General features: G+C 43.7%; 1 protein-coding gene across 11 annotated transcripts in view; it reads right to left on the reverse strand.

Annotated features, from left to right (window-relative positions):
• The window catches only part of SPTAN1 (spectrin alpha, non-erythrocytic 1), a 101,806-nt gene extending 81,925 nt beyond the window's left edge, over positions 1-19,881 (reverse strand). For 6 of the 11 annotated variants that reach the window (XM_033137378.1, XM_033137376.1, XM_033137375.1 and 3 more), the window contains exons 1-13: positions 19,824-19,881; positions 14,762-15,001; positions 13,657-13,782; positions 10,737-10,877; positions 10,021-10,167; positions 7,520-7,653; positions 6,239-6,383; positions 4,550-4,704; positions 4,204-4,339; positions 3,706-3,807; positions 2,197-2,334; positions 1,786-1,896; positions 1,078-1,155 (exon numbers count right to left, since the gene is read on the reverse strand). In XM_033137378.1, coding sequence (XP_032993269.1) covers positions 1,078-1,155; positions 1,786-1,896; positions 2,197-2,334; positions 3,706-3,807; positions 4,204-4,339; positions 4,550-4,704; positions 6,239-6,383; positions 7,520-7,653; positions 10,021-10,167; positions 10,737-10,877; positions 13,657-13,782; positions 14,762-14,998 — 1,650 coding nt within the window. In that variant the 5' untranslated portion in view covers positions 14,999-15,001; positions 19,824-19,881. The remainder of the gene's footprint in view (positions 1-1,077; positions 1,156-1,785; positions 1,897-2,196; positions 2,335-3,705; positions 3,808-4,203; positions 4,340-4,549; positions 4,705-6,238; positions 6,384-7,519; positions 7,654-10,020; positions 10,168-10,736; positions 10,878-13,656; positions 13,783-14,761; positions 15,002-19,823) is intronic. The other 5 variants (XM_033137382.1, XM_033137381.1, XM_033137380.1 and 2 more) reach the window with 2 other exon arrangements.
• Positions 19,882-20,393: the final 512 nt, after the last annotated feature.

Genomic DNA, 20,393 nt, shown 5'->3' on the forward strand with positions numbered 1-20,393 from the left:
CATTCAGGACCAGGGAGTCCCCCACACCCGCCCGCCTCCTGTCCCCCAAAAACAGTACTTCTGTCTTGTCAGGATTCAACCTCAATCTGTTAGCCGCCATCCATCCTCCAACCGCCTCCAGGCACTCACACAGGACCTTCACCGCCTTCACTGGTTCTGATTTAAAAGAGAGGTAGAGCTGGGTGTCATCTGCATATTGATGAACACCCAACCCAAACCCCCTGATGATCTCTCCCAGCGGCTTCATATAGATATTAAAAAGCATGGGGGAGAGGACAGAACCCTGAGGCACCCCACAAGTGAGAGCCCAGGGGTCTGAACACTCATCCCCCACCACCACTTTCTGAACACGGCCCAGGAGGAAGGAGCGGAACCACTGTATAACAGTGCCTCCAGCTCCCAACCCCTCTAGCCGGTCCAGAAGGATGTTATGGTCGATGGTGTCAAAGGCCGCTGAGAGATCCAGCAGAACTAGGAAACAGCTCTCACCTTTGTCCCTAGCCCGCCGGAGATCATCGACCAGCGCGACGAAGGCAGTTTCAGTCCCATGATGAGGCCTGAATCCTGATTGGAAGGGATCCAAATGGTCCGCATCTTCCAGGCGTGCCTGGAGTTGTTCAGCAACCACCCGCTCAATCACCTTGCCCAAGAATGGTAAATTTGAGACTGGGCGATAGTTGGCCATATTGGCCGGGTCTAGAGATGTTTTTTTAAGAAGCGGTTTAATGACCGCCTCTTTCAGCGGGTCTGGAAAGATTCCCTCACAGAGGGAAGCATTCACCACCGCGCAGAGCCCATCGCCCAGCCCTTCCCGGCTAGCTTTTATAAGCCAGGATGGGCAAGGATCTAGGAGACAGGTGGTCGGTTTCACTCGTCCAAGCAGCCTGTCCACATCCTCGGAGGTAACAGATTGGAATTGATCCCATGAAACATGACTAGACAGGGCTCTAGCACTCTCCCGCCCCGGCCCTGCTCCCACGGTGGAGTCTACCTCCTTCTGAATCTGAGCGACTTTATCTGCAAAAAACTTTGCAAGCGGGCGCCGAACGAGGGGTACAGCTGCGCCCCCAAACTTACCGCGTCCCTCCGGCTCGAAACGTCCTCCTTGGCGTAGTGGTTGTTCTGCATCAACTTGGTGGCAAATTCGTCCAGCGCCTGCAAATGGGAATTACTCAAAATGTAACAATAGCAATAGTAATAAAATCGACAACGACAATAGTGTGGCGGAGTGATTCTTCTGCATCAACCTGGTGGCAAATTCGTCCGGGGCCTGCTAATTTACTCAAAATATATCAACAACCACAGTAATAGTGTCATTAACAACAATAACAACTGAATTGAAAAAAAGAGTTTCCAATGAGATTTGTTTAAAAATAAAAGGAAAGAATTTTTGGGAAACAATATTTAACAATAACAATAGTAGTAGTTTATTTACTATTTATACCCCGCCCATCTGCCCAGCCACTCTGGGAGGCTCCCAACAGAATAATAATGATAATAATAATAATAATAATGATATTTACTATTTATAACCCGCCCATCTGGCTGGGTTTCCCCAGCCACTCTGGGAGGCTCCCAACAGAATAATAATAATAATAATAATAATAATAATTATAATAATAATTATAATAATAATTATAACAATAACAACAACAACAACTAATTACACCCCTCCCATCTGGCTGGGTTTCCCCAGCCACTCTGGGAGGCTCCCAACAGGATATTAACATTAATATTAATAATAATAATACTAATAATAACAATAACAATAATAAGAGGCCTTACGGTGATTTTCTCCTCCTGGGCGCTGAGGGATTTCTCAAAGTCTTCATGCTTCTTCAGCAGAGCTTCCACGCTGTCGAGAGAGTCGCCGAGGTCTTCGTTGAGCAGAAAAGCCTGGAAAAGAGAGAGCAAGCGTCGTTTTCATTCCGTTTCCCCCCACTGAATTGAATTCTCCGTTCCTTTCCTCGCTTCGACTCAATTCCATTCTTATTTCAAATGTAATAAAAATTACATTTGAAATAAGAGGGGTTAGGCCCGAGGGTTGGGGGTTCGAGGTAGAGGTGTCCCCGAAGGTGGAGATGCCCTTTGGGGGACGCTGGGATTCTCATCCGGCCGTCCGCCACCCCACTTCCGCGCTGCGCCCCCGGAATGCGGGCAGAGCCGAGTGCGAGTGGCGGCGCGCCGGGGACTGACCTCCTGCTTGCTCATCCAGTTGTCGACCTGCTCGGTGTCGCGGTAGAAGAGCTGCAGGTCCATGCACTGTTCGTACTGCTGGCGCCGGAGCTCCCACAATTCCAAGAGGGCCGCCCGTTCGTCCGAGAGGTGGGTCAGCTGGGGGGTGGGGGGGAGGAAGAGAAGGAAAAGGTCAGGAGGTCACGGGGGGAATGGTATATAATAAATGGGGGGTGTTTCAAATGACATTAGTAAAAAAAAAATTAGTCACCAGGAGAGGGAGCAACTCAGCGGGGCGGGGTTGGGCTGGATGACCTCAGAGGTCCCTTCCATCTGAAAATACCACCCTCGCCCCCAAAAAGTTAGGAAACCGACCTGGGGGAACAGATCTTAAAGGGTTAGAGGTCAGGCCACCCAAACCCTAAGGCCTAACCTCTAACCCTAACCTAACCCCTAACCCCAAACCCTTTATTTCTAACCCCCAACCTAACCCTAACACAAACCCCTAACCCCTAATGCCTGACCTCTAACTCCCCAACCCTAAGGCCTAACCTCTAACCCTAACACAAACCCCTAACCCCAAACCCTTACCTCTACCTCGAACCCCCAACCTAACAACACAAACGCCTAACCCCTGATGCCTGACCTCTAACCCAGGAGTCAGCAAACTTTTTCAGCAGGGGGCCGGGTCCACTGTCCCTCAGACCTTGTGGGGGGCCGGACTATATTTTTGGGGGGGCAGAAATGAACAAATTCCTGTGCCCCACAAATAACCCAGAGATTCATTCTACTCAAGTCAAAACACGTTGGTTCCCGGACCATCCGTGGACCGGATTGAGAAGGCGATTGGGCAGCATTTGGCCCACGGGCCTTAGGTTGCCTACCCCTAATAATAATAATTATTATTATTATTATTATTATTTATTTGTACCCACAGCCTTAGGTTGCCTACCCCTGATAATAATAATAATAATAATAATAATAATAATAATAATAATAATAATAATAATAATTTATTTGTACCCACGGGCCTTAGGTTGCCTACCCCTAATAATAATAATTATTATTATTATTATTATTTATTTGTACCCACAGCCTTAGGTTGCCTACCCCTGATAATAATAATAATAATAATAATAATAATAATAATAATAATAATAATAATAATAATAATTTACTTGTACCCACGGGCCTTAGGTTGTCTACCCCTAATAATAATAATAATAATAATAATAATAATAATAATAATAATTTATTATTTGTACCCCGCCCTTCTGGCTGGGTCTCCCCGGCCACTCTGGGCAGCTTCCAGCAAATATTAAAATACATTAATACATTAGAATATCACAGATTAAAAACTTCCCTAACACAAACCCCTAACCCTAAGGCCCAACCTTTTACCCTAAGGATATTTAAACCCCAAAAGGAGCGTTTCCGCTTGCACCCCAATCGTCCGCCTCGACGCCATTCGGCGGGAGATTCGAGGAAACGCGGCAAATTCCAAATAATTCCCCAAAGAATGGCCCTCACCTTCTCGCTCACTTCCCCAGAAGCGTAGTGTCCGGCTGCGAGGAGGGCCTGGCCGGATTGGTCGGCCGACTTGAAGCTGTCTTCGTGGGCGTCGATTTCTCCCTGCGGGGAAAAACTTGATTTGGTAAATTTAATACAAGGAATCACGTAATAAAATAAATGGGAAAAAGCTTTGCCGGCGCTGAAAGGATTGTAAATGTCAGGTTATCCTTGAGAACTTGAATACCGTATTTCTAATACCGGTAATTAACACAAAAATTAAATCCAATCCATGTAATTTCAAATTAATTTCAGTTTAACTGAATCAACAATGTAAAAATGAATAAAGTAATTCAACAATTAATAAAAATTCAGCTGAATGACATGGCAATTAGAAAAATAAATTTAACAAATGTAATTTAAAATGAATAAAAATTAAACTTAACAATTGCAATTTAATAAATGCAATTGAAAATCAAGATGTATAATTTAATTTGGAGTTGCTGAGAGGATATTTACCTTGTGTTCTTGATGGCGGTCAAGGAGGGCCTCCGCTCCGGCCACGTCATTGGCCAGTTCGTCGGCGTTGATCAGAGCCTTCATTTCCGTTACCCAGCTGGTGAGGTCGCGGAAATCCGCCAGGAATCGCTGCAGCCTTTTGGGGGGAAATTTGGGCAAATATTTTGGCAAAATTCCAGCATTTGGGGGGGGGGGATTAAGGCCAAAGTAATAAAATAATTAAATGGAATTAATAAAATAATTAATAAAAAAAGTTTTCTGCAAAGTTGGAAAATGATTTTTAAAAACGTGGTGGGGAGAAACTTAATAATTGACGGTGTGGAGAGAAACCGGGTCGCGCTCCTACCGATAGGAGTCGTTCAGGTGGGCGTGCCTCTCGGCGGCTCGGGTTCGAATTTGCTCCCAGTTGGCGATCAGCTCCTCCCGTTTCACGTGGATCTGGGGGGCGTTAGGGGGGTGGGACTGCTGCAGGCGGTCGGCCTCGGCACCCAAAGCCTTCACCTGGAGGCGGGGAGAGACGAAGGCAAGTGAATATTAATAAAAATCTGTAATAAAAATTACGAATATTAATTTAAAAATGACTTACTATACATTATTATTATTCTATTAAAACTGATGCAAAGAAATTAAAAATTTGTGTATAAGACAAGGAAATCGGAGTAATTATTCCGATTGTTTCAATTTTCACTCCATTTCATTGCTTTAATTCAATTCCATTTCATTGCTTTAATTCAATTCAATTCCATTTTCGTTCCATTCCATTTTTTCAAATTCATTCAATTTTCATTTCATTCCGTCCTTCTCTTTGGCCCGATTTTAAAAATTCCATTTTGGGCTTTCTTTTTTCGGGGGGTGGGACCTCGCCTTATACACATGAAAAATGCGGCAATAATTAATCCAATTTAAGAAAATTGGTGTGTGTGTGTGTATCCGTTTAAAAGACACCCCCAAAAAAAATTCGAGGGGGGAAATCTCGTCTTATACAAGGAAAAATAACGTTAACAATTTAAGAAAACGTGGGGGAGAGATGTATTTGTGAATAAGACGCAACCCAATTTTTGACATCCTTTTTTTGGGTGAAAAAACCTTGTCTTATACGCAGAAAAATACGGTAATCATTACTCCAATTTAAGAAAATGGGGGAGGGGAGATGTATCCGTGCATAACCCCCCCTTTTTTGGGGGGGGAACCTCGTCCTATACATGGAATAATACAGTAAATGTTACCGTATTTTTCGCTCCATAGGGCGCACCGGAAAAGTCCAGTTTTTTTGAGGATCAGCTAAACGTTTTGCAGCTTTTTTTGCAAAGGGAAAACCCCCTTTTTTTTGAGGATCAGCTCAAAGTTTTTGCAGCTTTTTTTGCAAAGGGAAAAGCCCTCTTTTTTTTTTGAGGATCAACTAAAGGTTTTGCAGCTTTTTTTGCAAAGGGAAAAGCCCTGGGGCTTTTTAGGATCAACTAAAGGTTTTGCAGCTTTTTTTGCAAAGGGAAAAGCCCTGGGTTTTTTTGAGGATCAGCTCAAAGTTTTGCAGCTTTCTTTTTTGCAAAGGGGGAAAAGCAAAGAGGAGAAGCCCCGTTTTTATGGGGTTCAACTCCCATTTCTGCAGCTTCTGAAGGAAAGGGAGCCTTTTCTACAGTTTCCAAACAGATAATTGAATCAGCCAGTCCCATGTCGCTGGGGAAACAAACAACCTCCCTCTGCAGCACATTCAAGAATGGAGGACGGGGCTGAAAGGGAGCCGGGACTCTTATCTCTCTCCCGATCTCTTGCCGATCAGCTGCTCTGCGGGGTCCTTTCAACACCCCCTTTTCTCAATTCAGCTCCAGGGACCAGCAGTCGCTCCATAAGACGCACAGATATTTCCCTTTACTTCTTAGGAGGAAAAAAGTGCGTCTTATGGAGCGAAAAATACGGTAACTTTCATATCCCCAGAAAAGAAGAGAGAGAGAAAGCTTCCTGCTATATATGGGCGACTTCCTGTTTGCGGCACCTCCCTCATTCCCGATTGGTCCAATCGACCGCCCGCCCCGCCCACCTTGTCTTCAAGGGCGGCGAGATCCCTCTCCAGCCCCTCGTGTTTCCGCAGCAGAGCTTGGACGCTGGCCAGATCCCGGCCAAAATCGTCCGAAGCCATGAGCTGCTCTTTCTCCTTGATCCAGCTGATGGTTTCGTCAACGTCCCTGCGGAAAAGGAAAGGGGAAAACATGAAACGGAATGGAACGGAAGAAAAAACAAAAATAAAGTAATATAAAACGGAATAGAATAGAATTAAATGAAATGGGGTAGAATTAAAAATAAAAGGAAACAAAACAGAATAAAAGGAAATGGTGTAGAATAAAAAGAAATAAAGAAAATTTTAAAAAGAAAATAAATAATATATAGAATATAAACAGAAAATAAAATGAATTGAAATAGAATAGAATATAAATAGATTAAATTAAATTTGAAATAAAATAGAATATAATTAGAATAAAATAAATTGAATTAGAATTTAAATATAGTAAAATAAATTGAAATAGAATATGAATAAAACAGAATATAAATAGAATAAAATAAATTGAAATAAAATAGAATATAAATAGAATAAAATAAAATAGTAATAGAATATAAATAGAATAAAATAAATTGAAATAAAATAGAATATAAATAGAATAAAATAAAATAGTAATAGAATATAAATAGAATAAAATAAATTGAAATAAAATAGAATATAAATAGAAAATAAAATAGTAATAGAATATAAATAGAATAAAATAAATTGAAATAAAATAGAATATAAATAGAATAAAATAAAACAGTAATAGAATATAAATAGAATAAAATAAAATAGTAATAGAATATAAATAGAATAAAATAAATTGAAATAAACTAGAATATAAACAGAATAAAATACAATACATTGAATTAGAATATAAATAGAATAAAATAAATTGAAACAGAACATGAATGGAATAAAACAGAATATAAATAGAATACAATAAATTTGAAATAGAATCGAATATAAATAGATCAAAATAAATTTGATATAAAATAGGATAAAACACAAGGTACCACTGCACAAGAAAATAAAAATACTGTAAGGTAAACAGAAATGAAATAGAATAGAATAATGTAACGAATCGGAACGGAATAAAGACAGAACAGAGTAGAATGGAATAAAAAGGTGAAATGAAATGAAACAGAATGGAACACAACAGATAAAACCAAGGAAATTGAAATGAAAAGGAAGAGATTGAAATAACGAAATGACACGAAAGAGAAAAAGGAGAACAAGGAGAAACGGAAATGAAAAGGAAAGATGGGAAAAGCTGGCCACCTGTTGAAGCGCTGCACTTCGGCGGCCCCAAAGAGCTTCCCCTGCCGCTGCAGGGCCAGACCCTTCAGACGCTGCCAGGAGGCGTTGACTTCTTCCTGCTTGGACCGGATCAGCTCCTCTTCCGGGTGCTGCTCCTGAAGGAGAGGGAAGCCAGGGCGCATTAAGGAGGGTCAGGCTAGATGACCCGGGGGGACCCTTTCGGCTCAATTAATATATTTATTTCTTGGAATGTCGGCCTTAAAGGGGGTCAGCCTAGATGACCCTGGGTCCCTTTGGAGCTCAATCTTCTACATTTATTCCTTGAAATGCCTGCATTGAAGGGGGTCAGACTAGATGACCCTGGGGTCCCTTTGGAGCTCAATCTTCTACATTTATTCCTTGAAATGCCTGCATTGAAGGGGGTCAGACTAGATGACCCTGGAGCCCTTTGGAGCTCAATCTTTAATATTAATTCCTTAAAATACCTGCTTTGAAGGGGTCAGACTAGATGGCCCTGGTGTTCCTTTGAAGCTCAATCTTTAATATTAATTCCTTGAAATGCCTGCAATGAAGCGGGTTAGACTAGATGGCCCAGGGATCCCTTTGGAGCTCAATCTTCTATATTTATTGGTCGAAATGCCTGCAATGAAGGGGGTCAGACTAGTTGACCCTGGGGTCCCTTTAGCGCTCAATATTCTATATTTATTCCTTGAAATGCCTGCCTTGAAAGGGGTCGGACTAGATGACCCTGAGGTCCCTTTGGGCTCCATCTTCTATATTTATTGCCTGAAATTCCTGCATTGAACGGTGTGAGACTAGATGACCCCGGGAAGCCTTTGGAGCAAAATATTCAATATTTATTGGTTGAAATGCCTGCATTGAAGGGGGTCAGACTAGATGATCCTGGGTTCCCTTTGGAGCTCAATCTTCTACATTTATTCCTTGAAATGCCTGCACTGAAGGGGGTCAGACTAGATGACCCTGGGGTCCCTTTAGCGCTCAATATTCTATATTTATTCCTTGAAATCCCTGTAATGAAGGCGGTCAGAATAGATGATCCTGGGTTCCCTTTGGCCTCAATATTCTATATTTATTGCTTGAAATGCTTGCATTGAAGGGGGTCAGAATAGATGACCCTGAGGCCCCTTTGGGCTTAATTGTCTGTATTTATTGGTCGAAATTCCTGCAATGAAGTGGTTCAGACTAGATGACCTTGGGGTCCCTTTGGTGCTCATCTTCTATATTTATTGGTCAAAATGCCTGCCTTGAAGGGGTCAGACTAGAAGGTGTCACTTTGGCCTCAATCCTCTATATTTATTCCTTGAAATGCCTGCAATGAATTGGGTCATAATAGATGACCCTGGGGTCCTTTGGGGCTCAATATTCCAGATTTCCTGCTTGAAATGCCTGCCTTGAAGGGGGTCAGAATAGATGACCCTAGGAACCCTTTGGAGCTCAATATTCTATATTTATTGGTCGAAATGCCTGCATTGAAGGGGGTCAGAATAGATGACCCTGGGAACCCTTTGGAGCTCAATATTCTATATTTATTGGTCGAAATGCCTGCATTGAAGGGGGTCAGAATAGATGACCCTGGGAACCCTTTGGAGCGCAATATTCCAAAATTATAACTTGAAATGCCTGCCTTGAAGGGGGTCAGACTAGATGACCCTGGGGTCCTTTGGAACTCAATCTTCTATATTTATTGGTCAAAATGCCTGCCTTGAAGGGGATCAGAACAGATGACCCTGGGTTCCATTTGGAGCTCATCTTCTATATTTATTCCTTGAAATTCCTGCCTTGAACGGGGTCAGACTAGATGACCCCGGGAAGCCTTTGGAGCGCAATATTCAATATTTATTGGTTGAAATGCCTGCATTGAAGGGGGTCAGACTAGATGACCCCAGGGTCCCTTTAGGCTCAATCTTCTGTATTTATTGCTTAAAATGCCTGCCATGAAGGGGGTGAGACTAGATGACCCTGGCTTTCCATTGTCAATCTATATTTATTGGTAGAAATGCCTGCATTGCAGGGGGGTCAGACTAGATGACCCTGGGGGTCCCTTTGGGCTCAAACTTCTATATTTATTGCTTGAAATGCCTGCAATGAAGGGGGTCAAAATAGATGACCCTGGGGTCCTTTTGGAGCTCAATCTTCTATATTTATTCCTTGAAATTCCCGCATTGAAGGGGGTCAGACTAGATGACCCTGGGATCCCTTTGGAGTTCAATATTCTATATTTATTCCTTGAAATTCCCGCACTGAAGGGGGTCAGACTAGATGACCCTGGGATCCCTTTGGAGCTCAATATTCTATATTTATTCCTTGAAATTCCCGCATTGAAGGGGGTCAGACTAGATGACCCTGAGGCCCCTTTAGGCTCAATCTTCTATATTTATTGCTTGAAATTCTTGCATTAAAAGGGGGTCAGGCTAGATGACCGTGAGGTCCCTTCTGGCTCAAAACCCTGAGATTCCTTAAGATTCCCCCCCCCCAATAAATCCCAAATAATGGGTTGTTACCTGGATCAGCTTCCCGGCAAACTGGTTCACTTCGTTCACTCTCTCCTCATGAGCCGCCAGGTCCGTCTGGAATTCCTCAAATTTCTTCTGCAGAACTTCCACGTGCTCCAAATCCTGGCCCAGTTCCTCCGAGGTGACAATGGCTTCCTGGTCGAGGGCAGGGGGGGTGGGAAACGGGGTCAAGGCCGAACTGACACAGGGGGGGAAGCCGCAGAAAACGTCCCTTTTTTCATTCAGAAAACTAAGTTGATTTTAACCTTCATTAAAAAAAAATAAACTCTGAAAAATGTATTGGATTTTGCATGGCTCTGTCGCCCTCTAGGGTCACGTTTGCATATATAGCTGTAATATATATATGTAATCTAATTTTTCGAGTTTCACCTGTATATCAGTTTCACCTTTTAAGTTCAATTCCTGAAAGAAACGAACCTTTCCACCATATTCTAATTTTTCGAGTTTCACCTGTATATCAGTTTCACCTTTTAAGTTGAATTACTGAAAGAAAGGAACCTTTCCGCCGTATTCTAATTTTTCGAGTTTCACCTGTATATTAGTTTCACCTTTTAAGTTGAATTACTGAAAGAAATGAACCTTTCCATGGTATCATCCTGACAATCATGATCGTAATCATCTTGAAAAATAGTCTTGACACCCATCAAGGGGGGGAGGGACAAACACAAGCGAGGGAGGAAATGAAGGGAATCGATGGCCAATACCTTGTCATTGATCCAGTCCATGACGTCCTCGCACTCTCGCAGGTACTGGACGAGTTTCTGGGCTTGCAGGAGTTTGACCCCCTTCTCCCGGGTCTTCTCCAAAAGCAGCTCCCAGAGCCGGTGGAGCTCCTGCATCCGGGTCTGGAAGGGAGGGAGGGAGGGGCGGGAAACCCACCCACCCGTCAATCAATCAATCAAGCAAGGAAGCAAGCACATCGGCTCGTTTGAAATCAAAGCCGTCCATCAATCGAGTGGAGATTGAGAGGAAAGGAGAGGGCAAATGGAAGGAAGTGAGAGGGCAAAGGAAAGGAAAGGAGGGGAAGCGAGAAGAAAAGAGAGGGCAAAGGAAAGGAAATGAGGGGAAGAGAGGAAAAGAGAGGGCAAAGGAAAGGAAGTGAGAGGAGGAAAGAAAGGAAGTGAGGGGAAGAGAGGAAAAGAGAGGGCAAAGCAAAAGAAGTGAGAGGGGGAAAGAAAGGTAGTGAGAGGGCAAACGAAAGGAAATGAGGGGAAGAGAGGAAAAGAGAGGGCAAAGGAAAGGAAGTGAGAGGAAAGAGAGGGGCAAAGGAAAGGAAGTGAGAGGAGGAAAGAAAGGAAGTGAGGGGAAGAGAGGAAAAGAGAGGGCAAAGGAAAGGAAGTGAAAGAGAGGGCAAAGGAAAGGAAGTGAGAGGGGGAAAGAAAGGAAGTGAGGGGAAGAGAGGAAAAGAGAGGGCAAAGGAAAGGAAGTGAGAGGAAAGAGAGGGCAAAGGAAAGGAAGTGAGAGGAGGAAAGAAAGGAAGTGAGGGGAAGAGAGGAAAAGAGAGGGCAAAGGAAAGGAAGTGAAAGAGAGGGCAAAGGAAAGGAAGTGAGAGGGGGAAAGAAAGGAAGTGAGGGGAAGAGAGGAAAAGAGAGGGCAAAGGAAAGGAAGTGAGAGGAAAGAGAGGGCAAAGGAAAGGAAGTGAGAGGAAAGAGAGGGCAAAGGAAAGGAAGTGAGAGGAGGAAAGAAAGGGCAAACGAAAGGAAATGAGGGGAAGAGAGGAAAGAGAGGGCAAAGGAAAGGAAGTGAGAGGAAAGAGAGGGCAAAGGAAAGGAAGTGAGAGGAGGAAAGAAAGGGAGAGGGCAAACGAAAGGAAATGAGGGGAAGAGAGGAAAGAGAGGGCAAAGAAAAGGAAATGAGGGGAAGAGAGGAAAAGAGAGGGCAAAGGAAAGGAAGTGAAAGAGAGGGCAAAGGAAAGGAAGTGAGAGGAGGAAAGAAAGGAAGTGAGGGGAAGAGAGGAAAAGAGAGGGCAAAGGAAAGGAAGTGAGAGGAAAGAGAGGGCAAAGGAAAGGAAGTGAGAGGAGGAAAGAAAGGGACAGGGCAAACGAAAGGAAATGAGGGGAAGAGAGGAAAGAGAGGGCAAAGAAAAGGAAATGAGGGGAAGAGAGGAAAAGAGAGAGCAAACGAAAGGAAATGAGGGGAAGAGAGGAAAGAGAGGGCAAAGAAAAGGAAATGAGGGGAAGAGAGGAAAAGAGAGGGCAAAGAAAAGGAAGTGAGAGGGCAAATAAGAGGAAACGAGAGGGCAAACAAAAGAAAAAGGAAGGGCAAATGAGAGGAAAAGGGCAAACAAAAGGAAACAAGAGGGTAAACAAGAGGGCCAACGAGAGGAAACAAGAGGTCAAACAATGGGCATTCCAGGAGAAATGGCAGGCAAAAGCACGCCGGCACCCACACCCTCACACAGAGGCAACGATCCACCTACTCGTAGGTGAGCCCCCACTTGGATGACGGTGACGATGGGGCGCTGCGCCGTCCGGTATGGCGTGAAAGACTGAACCGTCGAAACACAACAGGTTACGGCAGCCGAGCAGCAGGACCCCCCCCCCATTTCAGCGCCCAAAATTTGTGGCGTTTGCCCAGGCGGGACGCCCGCTGTTTGGGGAACTACAACTCCCATAATCCCTGGTCGCTGGGGAGGATGGGAGTTGTAGCGACGCAACAGCAGGAGACCCAAGGAAAACGTCCCTACAGCAATCACCACCCCGGACAATCCTAAATCTGAATTTCCCCAAGACGCTCAGGGTCTCCAAAAATTTTTTAAAAAGGCTCAGTAATGTTGGGATCTTCCTAAAGGAAAAAAGCTAAAGAATTTTGGGGTCCTCCTTAAAAACAACAAAAACTCGGCACTCAGAAAGTGTACGGAGAACGGAAAAGATTTAAAACCTATTGGAACACATACTGTACAAATAAAAAATACTTGCAAAACTAGATTGAGACTTGTAAGCAAAAAAATGTATTAGATATCATACCGGATTATATAATTTGCTGGACACGTGCTTTATAAAGAAATAAGGAAAACATAGACAGTATAGTGAGAATGATTGGAAGTTAGTGATTTTATGCTGTTAAGTCAATTGTAATATGTTGTATTATATTGGTTCATTTTTTAATTGTACTACGGTAGTTTCTTTCATGTCTTCGTCTGGTATGATTTGCTATTCATGTCATCTAGGTTTGCGCGTAAAATTAATAAAGGTTATTTTAAAAAAAAACTCGGCAATCGGGATCTTCCTAGAAAAAGCTAAACAATTTTAGTGGGTTACTTTTTAAAAACTGAACGATACTGGGGTCTTCTTAAAGAAAAGCTAAGCAATTTTTGGGGGGGTTGGGAAGGGTTCCTTTAAAAAAGCTCCACAATTTTGGTAGATTTGTTTTTAGACAATTTGGGTGGGGTCTTTCTAAAATAAAAGTTCCACAATTTCGGAAGATTCCTTTCAAAAACTCAACCGTGTCAGGGTCTTCTTGGAAAAGGAAATGTCGGCAATCTTCAGTTGTTTGACCTTTGCCAAATGGGGGGAAAAGGAAATCCCAGATCCTTTTGGGAGAAACGGCCCTGGGTACCAATGACGGCAAAACGACTCTATAACTTGGGAGGGGACAGGGTTAAATCCTCGCGGGGGAACTTACCCGGATGGTTTCACCGGCAAAGTGGCCCTCGTTCATCATCTGGTTGCCCGTCTCGTCCAGTTTGACAATGGCGCCCGCATTGGCTTGCACCTCGGCTTCAAAGGCTTGGTGCTTCTGCAGCTTCCCCTGGAAAAGGGACGGAGATTGTGGCGGGTCAGACTAAATGACCCTGGGGTCCCTTCCGGCTCAACGAATATAATTCTCGGTCGAGATTGTATGACTCTCGGTCGAGATTCCATAATTCTCGGTCGAGATTCCCTAATTCTCAGGTCGAAATTCAATGATTCGCCAGTGAGATTCTATAATTCTCAGGCGAGATTCCGGCATCGCAGTGGGGTCAGACTAGATGAGCACAGGGTCCCTTCCAGCTCAATGACTCTATAATTCTCCGTCAAGATTCCCTAATTCTCGGTCGAGATTCTATAATTCTCGGTCGAGATTCTATAATTCTCGGTCGAGATTCTATAATTCTCGGTCAAGATTCTATAATTCTCGGTCGAAATTCTATGATTCTCAGTTGAGATTCTTTAATTTTGGGTTGGGGTTCTATAATTCTTGGTCCAAAATCTATGAGTCTCAGTCGAGATGCCATCATTCTCGGTTGAGATTGTTATTTCCCACCGGAGATTCTATAATTCCTGGTCGAGATTCCTGCATTGTGGTGGGTCAGACTAGATGACCCTTGGGTCCCTTCCAGCTCCATGACTCTATAATTCTCGGCCGAGATTCCATAATTCTCGGCCGAGATTCTGCAATTCTCAGTTGCGATTATATAATTCTCAGTTGAGATTCCTTAAATCTCAGTTGAGATTCCATAATTCTCGGTCGAGATTCCTGCGTTGTGGCGGGTCAGACTAGATGACCCTTGGGTCCCTTCCAGCTCAATGACTCTATAATTCTCGGCCGAGATTCCATAATTCTCGGTCGAGATTCTGCAATTCTCAGTTGCGATTATATAATTCTCAGTTGAGATTCCTTAAATCTCAGTTGAGATTCCATTATTCTCGGTCGAGATTCCTGCGTTGTGGTGGGTCAGACTAGATGACCCTTGGCTCCCTTTCCAGCTCCATGACTCTCTAATTCTCACTTTCGGTGGCCCCCTTACCTGCAGGTTGGTGGGGTCCTTGTAGCTCTCGTCCGAGGCCACTTGCAGCTTCTCCTGGATCCACTTCTCCAGCTCGTCGGCATCGCGCTGGAAAAACTGGAAGCGGTACGAGTCCTCGAGCTTCTGGCGCCGCAGGGTGGAGAGCTCCTTAAAGCGGTGGTAGCGGTCCAGGACCTGCTGGCGGCGCTCCTGGATGTCCTCGGCCGTCTCCAGCACTTTCACCCCGGAGAGATCCATGCTCTGGAAGTCAAGAGTTTCTCCCGTGAAAATATGGCTATGTCCCTCCCATGAAAATATCATCGCAAGGGAAAATATCACAAGGGGTGCCAATTGAGCCTCTTCAAGTATCACCACGAAAAAAATCACACCATCCCTTCCAACGTTCCTCCCGTGGAAAGATGGGAGTCCTAAAATCCCTTCCCACGTTCCTCCCGTGGACAGATGCCATGAAAATATGGAAACGAGGGGAAACGAGAGGGCAAATGGACGGAAATGAGGGCATTTGCTGCCTGCAAAAGAAGTCTGCCTTGCAAATAAAAAAAGTTTGCAAACGTTGGGAATAAACATGGCTTGCAGGAGACCTTGAATCATTCCGATTGCACTTCTGTTTCCTTTGTGGGACTCTCTCCTTGCAAGAAAAAGCAGAAAGCCTGCAAATATTGGGAATCAACCTGAATTTTCAGGGGAGATGCAGGAGATGCTTTTTGTTTCCTCTTGAAAGAGGAGTGGATAATGAAGGTATTGGAAATGGATAAAATGACAGGGAGAGTTTGGGAACAGCGAGATCAGAAATTCATCGGAAACTGGAAAAAAAATTGTAAATTATTTGAAGGAAAAAACCACAGTTGAATACGTTAATAGGACTGCAAGAGGCTTTGTAGTAAAGAATAAATATTGTTATAAGTTGAAATAAGTAATGATTATGTTAGATATGAATATTAAAGCAATCTCATTGGAGATTGTCTAATTCTCGGTCGAGATTCCGGCATTGTGGTGGGTCAGACTAGATGACCGTTGGACCCTCCAGCTCAACGACTCTATAATTCTCAGTCAAGATGCCATAATTCTAGGTCGAGATTCTATATGATATATAGAAGAAGTATAAAAACAAAAAGGGAATGAATTTGGAAACCAGATGGAAGGCTCGAGGGAAGTCCTGGCTAAAGGAAGCCAAAATATCAAAAGATAATATGTAATCAATTGTAAAATATGTTGTGTGTGTGTAAAACTAATAAAAATGATTATGGAAAAAAAGGAATTGAAACGCAAGCAAAATATTATTGCTTCTTGCAAAAGACGTCTGAAAGCATTGGGAATAAACCTGGTTTGCAGGGGAGATGCTGAATCATTTCGACCGCACCTCTGCTTGCAAGGAGCAAATCGCACCAAGGGAATTGAAACGCAAGCAAAAAATGATTGCATCTCCTCTGAAAATTCAGGCCGATTCCCAATATTTGCAGGCTTTCTGCAGTTTTTGCAAGGAGAGAGTCCCACAAAGGAAACAGAAGTGCAATCGGAATGATTCAATCTCCCCTGCAACCAGGTTTATTCCCGACATTTCCGCTGCTTGCACTTCTGTTTCCTTTGCGGGATTCTCTCCTTGCAAAAAAGAAAAATGCAGAAAGCCTGCCAACATTGGGAACCGAAACTCCATTTTCAAGGGAGATGCAAGAATTCCTTTGGTGGGATTTGTTCCTTGCAAGCAGCGGAAATGTTGCGAATAAACCTGGTTTGCAGGGGAGATATTGAATCATTTCAATTGCACTGCTGCAGTGAAACTAAAATGAAATAAAGTAAGGTAAAATAACATTTAAAAAAATCAAGTAAAGGGAAATAAGGAAAATCAAGTAAAACTAAATAAAGTAAAATGAACTAAAATAAAATAAAAGGAAAGTAAAATAGCATTAAAAGGTTAAGTAAAGTAAAAGAAAGTGAAATGAAATGAAATAAGATACTCTCTAATTTTAGCTTGAAATTTCTGCATTGCATCGTTAAAGGAAAAGCAGCAATTAATATTAACACTAATGAGGACGACGACGTCGGTCTGAACTGCATCTGCAGTAATGCAACATCGAAATTATTCCACCCCCCCTGCAAACGGTTGATTCTCCGTATTTGCAAGGGTTCAGCTGCTTGCAAAGATGACAGCAATGGAGATTATAAATTTTTTTTAACAATAAACTAGAATCAACACCCAAGTGGGAAATTATATATTTTTAAACCAGTCTGGTCTTTGAACGTAATAAAATATGTTGTTGTTGTTGTTATTTGGCTGTGAAAAGGCAAGCTGATCGGCAGGATATCTCTCATTATTATTGTTATTGTTGTTATTTGGCTGGGAAAAGGCAGACCGATCGGCAGGATATCACTCACATTATTATTGTTGCTGTTGTTGTTGTTATTTGGCTGTGAAAAGGCAGATCGATTAGCAGGATATCACTCATATTATTATTATTATTGTTGTTGTTGTTGTTATTTGGCTGGGAAAAGGCAGACCGATCGGCAGGATATCACTCACATTATTATTATTATTATTATTATTATTTGGCTGGGAAAAGGCAGACTGATCGGCAAGATATCACTCTTATTATAATTATTACTATTATTATTATTATTGTTATTGTTATTTGGCTGGGAAAAGGCAGATCGATCAGCAGGATATCATTCATATTATTATTATTATTATTATTATTATTATTATTAGAGATTTCTGCACTGCAGAGGTATAAATCATAACATGGTTACTGTTATTATTATTAATTGTTGTTGTTGTTATAAACAAGAATCCGATGAAAGTGGGAAATTATTTATACACACACATTTAATCCAGAAAAAGGCTGAGATTCCTGCATTGCAGCTGGTCTACTGAATTGCATCTGCAGCAAGACAAATATAGTTGCCATCGAAATTATTCTCAACATTTGCGTGGGTTTGGCTGTTGGCAAAAAAAAAAAGGCAATGGAGATGCATTTATATTTTAAAAAACCAGAATCAGATGCAAGTAGAAAATGATTTCTATATTCTAAAGCAGAATTAGGTGCAAGCTGAAAACTCTATTTTAAAGTAGAATTAGATGCAAGTAGAAAACTCTCTGTTTTAAAAAACCGGAGTAAGATCCAATTGGAAAGGGAGATATTTTTTAAATGCCAATGAGATGCCAGAGAAAATGAGATCTGTATTTGGAAACGAGAAGATCCTAGAGCAAAGTGCTATCTGTATTTTAAAGCAAAGATCCAAGGGAGAAATCATTGTTGTTGTTTTTCAAAGGCAAAATAAGTTCCAAGTGGGAAATGATGGTGTGCTTTTTCCAAACTGGAAGAAGAGCCAAGCGGAAATGGTTAAAACATTCCTGCTGCAAAGGTCTGCAGGGGAAATTCTGCAACCGCCTCTCCCTGCAAACTGCAATCTGCTGGGTGAGAAACGCCATTTTTGACAGCACAGCTGTTTGAAAAAATGGCCGCCTGCATTCCTTTCTCTCTCGGGTTTGCTGGGCTTTTCCCTTTTCTCACTTCAAACCAGCTTTGGGAAAGGGCTGATTCCCTGCCAAAAAGCTTTGGAAAGGGGCAGATTCCCAGCAAACCAGCTTTGGGAAGGGGCAGATTCCCTGCCAAATTCTTTGGGAAGGGGCAGGTTCCCTGCAAGGGGCTGATTCTCCTGCCAACAAGCTATAGGAATGTCAAAAATGCTTTGGGAAAGGGCAGATTCCCTGTAAGGGGCAGATTCCCTGCGAAAATGCTTTGGGAAGGGGCAGATTCGCCTGCCAACAAGATATAGGAATGTCAAAAATGCTTTGGGAAAGGGCAGATTCCCTGCAAGGGGCAGATTCCCTGCAAACCAGAATTGGGAAAGGGCAGATTCCCTGTCAAAAAAGCTTTAGGAAAGGGCAGATTCCTGGCAAACCAGCTTTGGGAAGGGGCAGATTCCTTGCAAACAAGCTATAGGAATGTGTCAATTCCCTGCAAAAATGTTTGGGAAGGGCCCGATTCCCTGCAATGGGCTGATTCCCTGTCAAAAAAAGCTTTAGGAAAGGGCAGATTCCCGGCAAACGAGCTTTAGGAAAGGGCAGATTCCCCTGCCAACAAGCTATAGGAATGTCAAAAATGCTTTGGGAAGGGGCCGATTCCCGGCCAAAATGCTTTGGGAAAGGGCAGATTCCCTACAAGGGGCCGATTCCCCTGCCAACAAGATATAGGAATGTCAAAAATGCTTTGGGAAGGGGCAGATTCCCCGCTGCCAACAAGCTATAGGAATGTGTCGATTCCCTGCAAAAATGTTTGGGAAGGGCCCGATTCCCTGCAATGGGCTGATTCCCTGCCAAAATGCTTTGGGAAAAGGCTGATTCCCTGCAAAAAAAGCTTTGGGAAGGGGCAGATTCCCTGCAAACCAATTTTGGGAAAAGGCAGATTCCCTGCAAGGGGCAGATTCCCTACAAAAAAAGGGATTTGGAAAGGGCCGGTTCCCGGCCAAAATGCTTTGGGAAGGGGTAGATTCCCTGCAAGGGGCTGATTCCCTTGCAAACAAGCTATGGGAATGTCAAAAATGCTTGGGGAAAGGGCAGATTCCCTGCATTGGGGGAGATTCCCTGCCATAAAAAGCTTTGGGCTGATTTCCCTTGCAAACAAAACTTTGGGAAGGGGCAGATTCCTTGGAAAAACGCCTTGGGAAAGGGCAGATTCCCTACAATGGGCTGATTCCCTTACCAAAAACGCTTTGGGAAAGGGCAGATTCCTTGCAAAAACGCCTTAGGAAAGGGCAGATTCCCTACAATGGGCTGATTCCCTTCCAAACAAAGCGTTGGGAAAGGGCAGATCCCTTGCGAAAAACGCTTTAGGAAAGGGCAGATTCTTTGCGAAAAACGCTTTGGGAAAGGGCAGATTCCCTGCAACGGGCGGATTCCCTTGCCAACAAGCTCCAGGAATGTCCAAAATGCTTTGGGAAGGGGCAGATTCCCTGCCGGAAAGCCTCGGGGAGGGAGGGGCCCGATCCACCGCAAGCGGCCGAGCGAGGAAACACAAAGGGAAGCCATTGTTGGGGGGGGATGGGAAAGAGGGAGGCTGCTCACCTTCTCCGCGCTTCCCGGTCGGGATCGGGTGGGGGATCCAGTCGAGAAAGGGAAGGAACGTGGGTGGGAAAAGAGGGGTGAAATTCGGTGCTGGGTGGGGTGGGGTGGGGAAGGGATCTTCCGCCCTGGCCTCTCCGCAGGAGCGTCTGCTGCGCGCTGATAAGGAGCAGCTGCTGCAGAGGCGATCCCGGGCAGCTGAGAAAAGGGCGGATCCCGCCTGCGCCCGCCCCCGCCGAGACGGGAGCGCGCAGGCTTGGCGCGCGCCCAGGAGCCGCCCAGCCCAGAGCCAAAGTCTGCAGCGCTCTTCGTATTATTAGGATTATTATTAGGATTAGGCTGGGAGCCGCCCAGAGGAGCTGGGGAAAAGGCAGACCGCTTAGGAGGATGGGGATGGTTGGAGATTTCTGCATTGCAGGGCTAGAAAGCATAACATGATCACTGTATTATTACACTATCTGAAGAAGGGCGCATGCACACGAAAGCTCATACCAAGAACAAACTCAGTTGGTCTCTAAGGTGCCGCTGGAAAGAATTTTCTATTTTGCATTATTATCATTATTATTAGAGATT

The sequence above is a fragment of the Lacerta agilis genome, chromosome Z, assembly GCF_009819535.1.
Source record: "Lacerta agilis isolate rLacAgi1 chromosome Z, rLacAgi1.pri, whole genome shotgun sequence".
NCBI lineage: Eukaryota > Metazoa > Chordata > Lepidosauria > Squamata > Lacertidae > Lacerta > Lacerta agilis.